This window comes from Mauremys reevesii, linkage group 3, assembly GCF_016161935.1.
Source record: "Mauremys reevesii isolate NIE-2019 linkage group 3, ASM1616193v1, whole genome shotgun sequence".
In the NCBI taxonomy this organism is placed as follows: Eukaryota; Metazoa; Chordata; order Testudines; family Geoemydidae; genus Mauremys; species Mauremys reevesii.
In genome coordinates, this window is record NC_052625.1 from 73896630 (window position 1) to 73909244 (window position 12615).

The 12615-nt window shown below is 44.2% G+C and overlaps 1 protein-coding gene across 6 annotated transcripts in view; it reads right to left on the minus strand.

The window, feature by feature from the left end:
* WDR64 (WD repeat domain 64) overlaps positions 1 to 12615 on the minus strand; it is a 136802-nt gene that overhangs the window by 30827 nt on the left and 93360 nt on the right. For all 6 annotated transcript variants that reach the window (XM_039531587.1, XM_039531583.1, XM_039531582.1 and 3 more), the window contains exons 13-14: positions 8468 to 8591; positions 4573 to 4742 (exon numbers count right to left, since the gene is read on the minus strand). In XM_039531587.1, the coding sequence (XP_039387521.1) occupies positions 4573 to 4742; positions 8468 to 8591 (294 nt within the window). The remainder of the gene's footprint in view (positions 1 to 4572; positions 4743 to 8467; positions 8592 to 12615) is intronic.

Below are 12615 nucleotides of genomic sequence, written 5' to 3' on the forward strand. Positions count from 1 at the left end.
AGGTAATGGGTCCGGGGTTGGGGTGGTGGATAAGGGGTGGAGGCAGTCAGGGGACAGGGAGCAGGGTGGGTTGGATAGCGGGTGGATGAGGCATGGGAGTTCTGGGGTCTGTTAGGGGGCAGGGCAGTCAGGGGGCAGGGAGAAAGGAGGGTCCTGGGGGGGTAGTTAGGGTGGGAGAGGTCTCTGGAGGGGTGGTCAGGGGCAAGGACCTGGGGGTTGGATGAGTTGGAAGTTCGGGGTGGGGGCTGTCAGGAGGCAGGGGTGTGGAGAGGGGTTGCGGCAGGCAGGGAGCAGGGGGAGGGTTGTATGGGTTGGGAGTTCTGGGGGTCCTGTCAGGGGGCGGGGAGTGGTTGGATGGGGCGTCGGAGTCCTGGGAGTCTGTCTGGGGTGGGGTGTGGATAAGGGTTGGGGCAGCCAGGGGACAGGTAGGGGGTAGGGTCCTAGGGGGGCAGTCAGGGGACAAGGAGTAGGGAGGCTTAGATAGGGGATGGGGTCCTGGGGGGCGGTTAGGGGCAGGGGTCTCAGGAGGGAGTAGTCAGGGGACAAGGAGCGAGGGGGTTTGAGGGTTCTGAGGGGGGCAGTCACCCAGCCCTCTGCCCTGAGCCCTGACACCCCCACACAGCCCTCTGCCCTGAGCCTCGCACCCCCCCACACACCCCAGGACCCTGCCCTGGGCCCTGTATCTCCCTCATACACACCCAGACCTCTGCTTGACTTCTTCTCACTCCCCCCCATGACCCCAGCCCTGACTCTGGCAGCCCCCATACATACCCAGCCCCGCCTCTGCGCTGACACCTGCACCCCCCTCACATGCCCTCAGCCCTTTGCCCTGACTCTTGCATCCCCCCACATCCCCAGCCCCCACCCCATGCACTTCCCATATCCCCACCCTCACCCTGAGCACCAAACAGGAACTCCTGCACACACACCCCTACATTCCCACCTGCACCCCTCGCATCATATGGGAGCTGCCCAAGTAAGTGCCCCACACCCAAACCTCCTGCCCCAACTCTGAGCCCCCACCCTCATTCTAGTTCCTGGCCAGACCCTTCACCCCCAGCCCTGTGCTCAGTGCACTCCCACCCTCAGCTCAGTGCAGAGAGAGGAAGAGAATGGGCCAGAACCAGGGAGAAGGTAGGTACCCACTGTATGTGGGCAGGGCCGGGATCCCAGACCGGCAGCGAGCTGAGTGGATCTGGCAATCAGGATCCCGGCTGGCAGCAGCCGGAGGGTGGAACCCCTGAGCGGCAGTGGGCTAAGCCGCTCAGCCCACTGCCGGTCTGGGGTCCCAGCAGCCGGCCCCGCACAGCCTGCTGCCGATCTGGGGTTCTGGCTGCCGGACCCTTGCCAGCTGGGGTCCCGGCCGCAGGCCCTGCTCAGCCCACAGCCAGCCTAGGTGAACAGAACCCCAGACCAGCAGTGGGCTGAGCAGGCCGGCGGCGTAAGATCAACATTTTAATTTAATTTTAAATGAAGCTTCTTAAACATTTTGAAAACCTCGTTTATTTTACAATACAACACTAGTTTAGTTATATAATATATAGACTTGTAGAGAGAGACCTTCTAAAAATATTAAAATATATTACCAGCACACAAGACCTTAAATTAGAGTGAATAAATGAAGACTTGGCACACCACTTGTGAAAGGTTGCTGACCCTTGCTTTAAAGTCATATTAGGAAAGTATGTGAATGGTAATTAGGGCTACTCCTTGCTAGATAGGCTAGAACTTTGAAGTGAAAATCTGTATTGTTAGAGAATTAGAGGTGATACTAATTGTGTGTTTACTTATAGCTTGTTTAATAACTAGCCACGTAAACAGACTGTTCCTCTCTGTCACTATAGCTATTGATTCAGAGATCAAAAGGGAATATTAACATTTAGATGAATCTTAAATGCAATAATGTCATTGTCTATCTGTCTCTTTAAAGTTTGTGATAGACTGCCTAATGGATAAATTATCTTATGTCAATCCATGTAGTTAATTACCAGTGAGGTTTGGGAAAGAGAAGGTTACATCAAAAGCCTATTGTTCACCCAGGACTGTATTGTCAAATGGCTGCTAGAAAACTGTATAAAAGACCCTTGGTTCCCAATCCTTTTTATCTCAGATCTGCTTGAGGCTTCATGCAGGGGAAGCCTAAGCCATAAGGACTGAGATCCCAGTCCTGACTGGACCACCTTGAATATAAACATTGGACTATAACCTATGAAATATTTCTGAAAAAAATCTTTGCATCTACAAGGCTCACCATCTCTGCTATGAATCTGAATCTCAAGATTGTACTCATGTCTGTATGTATAGTGATTTTTTAACCAATATTCCCTCTCTTTTCTTTTTAAATACATTTTAGTTTCGTTAATAAGAATTGGCTGTAAGTGTGTATTTGGATAAGATCTGGAATATTCATTAACCTGGGAGGTAATGTGTCCGATCCTTTGGGATTGGTAGAACTTTTTTATATGATTAATAGATTTTCAGTAATCCTCATCATATTTATCTTGGGTGTCTGGGTGGAGGCCCAAGGCTGGGTTACTTTAAGGGAACTGTGTTGTTGGCTTCTGGGTAACGAGTGAGGTATTATAGAAGCTGTTTTGTGCTGGTTTGGTAAATCTAAGTATTGGAATATCCACCAGCTTTGGGGATTGTCTGCCCCATTGTTGCAGTTCAACCTAATTGAGTGACCTCAGTTGGCTCCCCTCGGACCCCAGTCACAACATATCAAGTCACATATGTACCCCACTGGTCAAAGTGCATTACAGGTCCCTCTCAACGCTGATTCACAGAGGATATGAATCTTGTACACTCCATGCTACAATCTCTTTAGCTCAAGTTGTAGCAGCTCATCATTTAGCTTTAGAGGTCCCAAGTTCAATCTGTAGTGTGATAGCAAAGATGGCGGCCATGACACTTGCATGAAAACAACAAGCATTTTGGTTCAACCTAAGGAAATTTAGAATTAAGACTGAAACAGAGTCTTTGATCCTTGCCCATTGTGTCTAGTTGCTAATGGGGGTTCTCTTAACAGGTTCTCCACGTATAAAACAAACTCCAATACCTAGCTTCCTGCCTTAACTTCAGTGTTCCTACTTTTTGGCTTTAGGACAGTCTCAGTGTTATTTAAAATGTAGCTAGCGTTTAATACTCTTTTCATAGAGGCATTACATGCTAAAATAAATCAATGCTGAAAAGGGGTGGTTTTTTTAAAACCATTTCAATATATTGAACAAGAACAATTTGGAAAAAAAATTACCGTAAAACATATAAATCTACTGTGCAGCGTTATTTAGCACCTTTCAGATTTAAATTTGGTTCACAGTAATGTTTGGGAGGAATGGCTCATGTGGCTACATTTAACTAAGATGTTATTAAATTAAATTTAGAGGTTTTTTTAAATTAACCATAAATAGCCAATTCAACGAACTGATTATTTCAAGCTTTATAGTATGTTAATTTGTAAGGCAGCTCCATACACTGTGGCTATTCTCCTCCATAGCAACATTCAGAGAGATAAAGAAGGCTGCATAAATGGTTATTTTCATGCTCATAACCACAATGTATACATTTTTGTTACAGAAATTTCATCCAGATGCAGTCAGAAAACTGCTCTTTTGTCCACGACCTTGCTATGCCTAAGAGTTTATGTTGTGTATGCAATCCTATTGTTGTATGTATTGGGATTACGATTATATAACTTGACTGTATGAGTGCTTTGTGGCAGAGTGGGCTATGTCTGTGCCAAATTATGAACAGAGAGAGAGAGACAAGTTGGGTGAGGTAATGTCTTTTATTGGACCAATGTCTGTCTCACCAACTACCTAGCATGTAGTACTCTCTCCTGTGTAGGTGTTGGGCAAATGGTATCACTATAAATAGAAATATGCAAGAACAAAAGTAGCCTCAAATTTGCTTCTAGCTATTTTCTTGTTAGTCTGTAAGCTATTTAAGCTGATTGCTAATGGGGCTAGAGAGCTGCACTGCAGCAACTCAAGAGGAAGGAAGGAACCACAGAGAGGCTCTTTTTCATATCCCTTTGCAACCTTCCTATGCAGGATTCAGATCATGCTGTTCCTCACATCATGTAATCAAAGGGGAGTGCATGGGCCTCTGATTTTCACTTCTGAAGGAGAGGGGAAGGGAAATAGTTCTTTAGTCTTGGGACCTGATCCTCCTAGCACTTGCATGTGTGAATAACTTTACTCACTGGAGTATTCTCATTTACTTCAATGAGTAAAGTTATGCACATCCGGCAGATTAAGGGCAGGCTCTGGCTCTTATTCAGTGAGCCAAATGACTGAGGGATAAGAAATTTTACTTTCCACCAAAGCCTAACTGCTATGAGAAAAATATTAATAGCTCCAGTGTAGTGGGTTCATGGAAAGAGGTGAGCAGAATGCTGAACATCTAGCCATGGAACACGGAACACACTGACATTTTAAATATTAAAGAGTTACTTTGGTGACATGCTGAAAAATGACTTTACAATGACAGTTGCACAGGGTTGGCCTACTGATCTATGAAAGTTGTCTGTTTAAATTAGCAGCTACAAATCACATGTAAGATATCAAAAACCTGAATGATTTTGATCTTCCCACTGTGCTCCAAAGCAAGGATCACATGCCGACTCTCACTAGCCTTCAGATAAACTAGCTGCAGCAGCCACTGCTCATCATTGCTGTCATTTGCCACAGGCAAAACTTTAATTTCCTGCCCACTTCCAAAATCCCAGATTTTCAATGTTCCTGAACAAGAAGTGAGGACAAGAAACACAAGGAGAAAAAACTGTTAAACACAAAACATGTATTTTCAACTCAGAAACCTGACAAGTCCCAAATGGCAAAAAGAAAGAAAAATCAGCTGCATCACATTTCCCATTTCTACAGGTCTGATGTCTGGTATTTTAATATTGCTTCACAGAAGCATGTAGTTGGGACACACGTTATTTGTGAATTAGTCTATCTGTCATGGGGGGTTGGCAGGAAGTATGTATGTAGGGATCCCTTACAAATAATCAATCACGCAATTACAAGGAATATTGGTGTGCTTTCCTTGCCTCAGATGGACTCTCTCCCTTTCTAGATACAGCTAAAATCTTCCCTGCTAGAGAGAACTTATGTTGGGGCTCAAAAATCCCTTCCTTCAATTTCTTACACATGTTGGCTGAGTTATTTAAAAGTCAAATGTAAGCTCTTTAAGGCAGGGACTTTATTTACTTCTGTTTGTACAATGGGCCCCTGACCGGCACTAAGGCCTTTGTGAAAGCATCAACCACCAGATATTTTTCAGAAATGTCCCCGGGGCAGCACAGCAGTCTGTCTACAGTGTCTAGTCACACTTCAAATAATGTAAATTCAACCTCATGCTTTTCGAGCAATAAACTTAACTGATTTCAGGAAAACACACATTTCCAGTGATGCACATTTAGGGCCTCATCCAAAACCTATTGATGTCAGTGGGGGTGTTAAGTTTGATTGCCAAGCAATGTTGCATCCTTCCTTGACTGTGGGCATGCAAAAGCATTTTTGCCTAAATGGGAGAACAATGGAATAGATTATCTAGTCCCTCACCTCTCCTCTCAGTGAGCACAGCTATATGGGGTTATCAGACATTGACAATAGACCACCATTCTGTCCTTCTGCATGCCTGTTTTGTACTTCCTGCTTCTGTGCCAAGTCCACAAAAGGGCAGAAAGGGAGCCAGCAAGGCAGAGATCTTCCGATCTGAGAGAGTGGCAAGGTTGAGAGTGACGTGGCTCGCTACCAGACCATCTCTCAAAATGAGGGGGTGGAAAAAGAGAGGCTGAAGCACTCTCTGAAGGAGCATCTACCAACTGGGATCCACCCTTGTCATGTGGAGCTACTGACCTGACAACAGCTTTCCATTTCTGAGTAGCCCCTAAGACCCGTGGGCAAAGTATCTCAGCTAAATGATACAAATAAAGGGCAGTATGCTGAAGTGGAATTAATCTGGTCTGCATGCTTTGTGGCAGAGGCCATGTCTTCTTCATGAGGCACCCTGTATATTTTTGGAATATCCCAAAATTTACTTGGTGCTGCATTTCTTAACATTTCAATAAACCCTGAAGTTTCAGAATTATGCAGCCATGCTAATTGATTAATCGATTTTTAAAGTTTATTGACGAATTCAGTGCAGGTCTGGTAAATAAACGGAGAAGCCTTGTCATACAATCTCAAACTAACATGCCATACATTACATGACGTGTTGCATATTGGAAAATACACTATGTATCGTGTTCAGAGTCAGCAAATCCTATAAAACTGAGTTCTCCCTTTTCAATTTAACTACTTTACTCCAGTTGCTCAGTTTTCTCATTAAAATGCCTTCTGGGCTGAAGATATTCATGCTTGGGCTCAGCCCACAATAATTCAAATTTTTTTGAAAGTTTGAGCAAAATTGGTTTTGCTATTTTTGAATTGTACAAGATGGAAAAAATGCACTTAGCCCACATGTTCCTATCATAAGCTTTGTTCTTGCATATCAATAACACTTAAGATAGAAACTCAAACCTTGGCTTGTTTTAGAGCTTTCTTTGAGGAGTGAAATGCATATCACGCTTGAAGCAGGTCCGTTCAGTATTTTTGAAGTGGTGAACATTTAAATTTGGAGTGTGCACACATGCTGCCATGCATAGGTGCTGGAACTAGAGGTGCGAGAGGTGCTGCAGCACTCCGTGGCTTGAAGTGGTTTCCATCCTATACAGGGTTTACAGTTTGGTTCAATGGCTCTCAGCACCCCCCCTATACAAATTTTTCCAGCGCCAGTGCTGCCATGTTTTAATGCAGCCTTCTTGAGTCACAGGGTTGAGAATGTTATGGACAGCTGAGTGAAAGATGGCCTGTCGAGCTAATTTAGTCCTCCGGAGTAAAGGGCACCTCAGTTTCATCTCTTCTCCCCTTTCTTACAATAAGAGCAGCAAGATAAATAGAAAGCAAAAACCTGTCATCAAAACAGTGTTACCATTGAGAATTCAAGCACACAAAAGTCAGGAAATTCCAAGAAGATATCAAGGTTTCTAAAACCGCAGTAACTGCCATATTGCATGAATGATGGATTTTCTTCACGTGTCTGTTACAATGTAATCATTATTCTAATACTGTTCATTCTAGATAACGTAGACCAGGGCTGACTGGTTCCAGACTGCTACAGGCTTTATGCAGCAAGACATGACGCTCTTAGGTATTCACAGGGTGCTTATTCCAGACCCCCCAGAGAAGTATTACATCATGGAGCAACAGTCCCTGGAGTCCAGTGCAGACTACTACAGTCTCTCATCCTTCATACCATTCAGGTCTAGCTCCTAAGCCCTGAGGGAAAGATCTTCTTGGACTAGAAGCGAGGCAGACAGAGCCAAAGGCCATTTCCCATAAAGCCCAACATTGCCTTTCAAAAGCCTGATTCCCAAATTAGATCCAGCTGTAATTCTCCCTTCAGGCTTGACAGCTTTCATACTTCTTTCAGGCCAGGCAGGTATTTTTCTTGTCCTGCAAGGATACTTACTAACCTCTCCCCTCTCTGACTGGAGGCGGGGTATATACACAGGGGTGGATCCAGGCACCAGCGCACCAAGCACGTGCCTGGGGCGGCAAGCTGCGGGGGGGCAGCCTGCCGGTCCTTGCAAGGGCAGCAGTCAGGCCACCTCCGGCGGCATGCCTGCGGGAGGTCCGCCGGTCCCGCGGCTTTGGTGGCAATTCGGCAGCGGGGACGCTGAAGGTGCGGCACCGGTGGACCTCCCGCAGGCATGCCGCCAAATCTGCGTGACCAGCGGACCGCCCACAGGCGTGCCGCCGAAAGCCGCCTGACTGCCGTGCTTGGGGCGGCAAAAACCATAGAGCCACCCCTGTATATACACCCTGGTACCAAGAGGCATGTCCACACTTTGAGCTGAAGGGGTAAATTTCAGCTTGAGGAGACATACCTGGACTAGCTCGGGTCAAGCTAGCATGCTAAAAAATCGATTGGCACTGCGGCAGTGGCAATGGCAGGAGAAGCTAGCTACCTTAAGTACCACCCTGTCCAATAAACTATGCATGTTCTTGGGGAAGATAGCCTGTTTCACCTCTTGTGTCGCTGTGGCTACACTCAATTTTTAATACACTAGCTCGATCACAGCTAGCCCAGGTATGTGTATGCAAGCTCCAGAGGTAGGATGTACTACACAGTTAAGTCAAATTGCATGGGGAAGCTTAGTTTGTGGTATTTCTTTAAAGTTATGCCATGTCTTAATTTTATTGCTGTTCATTGAGGCATTTAATATAAAGGGGTGGTTGGGGTCAGAACCATACAAAACAGCACCAGTCCAGTTTTGCAGAAGCTTTTTGAAATTGGACCCCAATCCAACATGGTTTCAAGTGGGTTCCAAGCAAACTGTTCTCACAGCCTTGGTCACAATATAGTATCTCATTCTAAAGAGAGATAACAGAATAGTAGCGATAATTAAACTGTTTACCATCACAGGCTCCTGTAGCAAGGTGAAACCCATTTTTATCAATTGCTGCACAGGTCAATTCAATATTAGGCCCATGGGCATCTTCAATCTGGTAGATTTGGTGCCCAGATTCTAGCTCCCAGACCTAGAAACAAAATTAAAATTATTTGCAGTCCATCCTACAAAAATCCCCACACCATGTGTTATAAGTTGGCTGCCAAAAGATTAACATGCTGAATAGATGACTCTTGTATATCCCATAAAAATATGCTTCCTGATAGTATAGCAGACTCAACAGCACAATATTCACAATTACTCTCTTCAACTCCAAAAATCTTTGGCACCCTAAGGAAGCCATTCTAGCAAGGATAGCCTATTTTCACTAGTCACATGAAATAGATTCTTTTTAAGTTAGAGATAAAAATGGTTAACTATAATGAGTTTTTACTATACAGAAAACAAGGAAAGCTAGCTACAAACAGGGCCAGCCCTTGACCAAATGGTGCCCCATGCAAGGATTGTCTTCGGTGCCCCCCTCCATTTGTTAAACTTTTGAATACCTTACTTTGTAGTCCATTTCATGACTTCGATGCACAATTTGCATGCATGATTTATCTCAGTCATACAAGACTATAAATTTGCACATTAGGATCCTTAAATCTGTATTTATTCATGCCATATGTAAGCAAATAAAAAATTTGTTTCCTCTACTCTTATAGAAACTTTTATATTGTTGCATAGATAGGGGTTCAACAGATATCTCTGGCATCTCATTAAATATGTCCTTTATTTGTCTCTACTTACACTCTTCAAGTCTTAAAACACAAACAATTACACAATAAAACAAGGTTCACAATATCGCAGCTTGGCTGTCACTTTAGTTTGTTCTTATATCTCACTGACTGACTGGCAACACACTACCTCATATATCTCCACAAGGGCATGGCTGACAACATTCTAATAGGTTTCAGGAAAATGTAGTTCTCAGAAAGTCTGGAATTTTCCATGAAAATTTTAGGAACTTAGTGAAAAATGAATCCACATACAAAATACCTGAAACATTTTACTTCAAACATTCTATTTTCCTTTTTGTCACTAACAACAAAAACAGCACCCCGAGCTGATCCCGGCACCCTCCAAGCTCGGCACCCCAGATGGTCACTTGCATCGCCAGACCCTAAATCCAGCCCTGGCTACAAAGAAGGGATGAATCAGTTATGTTGGATACTCCAACATGTGTCTTTTAAGGATTTGATCCTCAAGTGAAGCAATAATGCTATATGATTTTACATAAGCCTTTCAGGGCAGGGACTCTTCCTTACTATGTGTTTGTACAGCAACTAGCATGAGGTCCCAATCCTGAGCAAGGCCTCTGGGTGTGACTGTGATGCAAAGAGTCTCATTTCTCAGAGTATAACTTGCCTTTCAGAAGTGGCCACTAAATTTGGGTGTCCCAGTTGGACCCAATTTTCAGTAATGTTGAACATCCATACCTAGACCTGAGTTAACAATTGATTTTTCGCTTTGGCCAGCAAACAAACAAACAAACAAAAAATAATAGAAAAAATATTTGCTTTGATTCTGAAAATGTTCAGAGTTTGTCAGAATTCAAGTCCCTTCCCCAATGAATATTTAAGTATTTATACAAAGTGGAATAGCTTAAACAGGAGAGGTTGAGACTAACCCACCCTAGACTAGCCTAAAGCCTGATGGTTGAACTACTCAACTAGGAGATCAAGTCCTGAAGCAGAGTGGGGATTCAAACCTGGGTCTTTCACATTCAGAAAAGTGTCCTAACCATTGGGCTAAATGTTAGAAGAGGACAGGGACATGGACATACACACGAGTTTCCTGAGGCTGAGCCTTGAAAAAATTTGTCTTGGCTGAACGTGGGCCAAATTTGCAAACAGTTTCACATAGCCTTAAACGCCATGTTTTGGCAAATAAACTATTGGTCTGAAAAATTTTGCTCAGCTCTACCCATAACTCCATCTGAAGTCAACGAGAACTGTGGGTGCTCAGCACCTCTGATCATCAATATGTAGCAGTCAGCTGCAGGGCACCCAAAATTAAATGGCCAATTTTGCCTATAGTTTCTGACATTTTTATAGCAAGTAGTTTTAGTTGGTTCACATTTAAATCGTTGCATTTATTGACAAAATTAGTCCCTTTTTTAAGCTTCTATAACAAATAGAGATGGTGGGAAAGAGAAACCAATTTCCCATAATTCAGGGCTATTGTGACACTATTCAGTCCAATTCAGAATTGGATTCTGATGTAGTTAAATTAGTGCTAAATCCTGTAGAATAGAAGAGGATGTGATCCATTTAATAGGGGTTTTTTTCTGAGTCATCCTATGCAATTTTAGAGGAAGGATAAAATTCGCTATTGACATCTACAGAATGGCTTATAACACCCACAGAAAGGCTATTTATTAAATCTATAAGGCTTCTCCAGGAAGGTCAATGTCCTTCTATTCTATGTGCCTCTTAGCGCCAGGAGTATTGCCTCCCTATTGCTCTTCCACTGTTGGTGCGTCCACAGTGAGTCTTCCTGGTTGACTTCCTGACCTCCACATGCGGCTTATGTACCCACCCTTGGTTCCTTGGCCTGAAGATAGAGATGGAAACTGGCAGCAGGGGGAACTGATCATGTTGGTAGTAGACTGCATCTCTGGCACTGAGGAAGGGCATGTTGGGGTTCACTCCAGGGAAAGTGTCTCCATTTTCAAGAAATAAGACAGCTCCTAGATACTCAGCACTTGAGAATTAGACAGTTTCCTAAAGACTTTAAGACACTGACATAGCATCAGAAGTGTGCAAGGTTCTTTACAAAGTATGATGACAAGTGGTAAAATGTTCAAAAGTGCCTAAGAACCAGATTATAAAAAGGTATTTAGGTGCCTAAGTCCCACTGAAATCAATAGGAGCTTGGTATCTAGGTGCTTTGAAAATCCCACTAGCTGCCTATCTGCATTTTTTAAGCAGATAAATACATTCTAATGTATGGTCCTAAGTTACATAGGAATCTAAGCCTCATTGAAAGTCAATAGGACATAGGATTCTAAGTGCCTAAATCACTTTTGAAAATGGCATTGAGGCTTAGGTGCTTTTAAACATTTTACCCAGGGTCCCTGCCCAAAAGCTCACATTCGAAACAGGCAACTCAGATAGAAGAAAGGGGATGAATTTTAAAAAGAGAGACCCAGCTTTTTATATTTGTCTAGTTTGTTAGCTCTTTTTCCTAAGGGAAGGACTAGATAAAGTCTATAGGCTCTACAATAACTGGTCCAATAAAAAAAATAAAAAATTAGTTGTTGTAATTGGACCAACTTCTGTTGGTGAAAGAGACAAGCTTTTGAGCTCCACAGAGCTTGTCTCTTTCCACCAGCAGAAGTCGGTCCAATAAAAGATATTACCTCACCCACCTCGTGTCTCTCATATCCTGGGACCAACGTGGCTACAACACAAGTGATCTGAAAGAGGAGAGGGTGTGGCTATGGCAGACAAAGCCAGCAAGCTGGATCCAGGCCTATCAGCCACATGGAAGAAGGTTCAGAGAAGAGAGTAGGGAAAGGATAATAGGAAGGTGGCAGTTAAGTCTTGTAGCTTGGTGTAACAGGGCAGCTGCCTCCAGAGCGCCGTCTTGTGGAGAGAGGTCACTCTGCCCTGTTTCCTCCACCTCCTCAGGGCCCTCAGCAACTGTACCCTGATAGTCCAAAGCTAAATTTAAAACATTCCCCTCCTGGGGTCCAATTTATTTAGTCCTTTGACAGTTTGGTCCACAAGACCCCAACGCTACAATTCAATGTCTTTCTCCCCTTACATAGGGAATCCCCAGCCCTCCTTCTCAGAAGCGGACTCCATTTCAGTCACCACTCCTAGGCTTTACCCAGGTAGAGCTCAACTTTCAGGGTCTGCCTTCCAAATTCCCCTGGTGTCAAGGTCTTCTTCCTGCTTTAGCAAGCTACTCCCAGTCATCCTAGCTGGGGCACCTCCCCTCATGTCAGGGTCTTCCCTGCAGGAGCCTTTCCTCAGTTTCTACCACAGCTTCCTGAGCTCCCACTTTCCCTTCAGCCTCCCACTGCTCTTTACTGGGCAATGGCAATCACCTGACTCCTCTCAGGGGTGGCTTCTTAGTAAGCAGGTCGGCTGGCCCCAGGCCTTCCA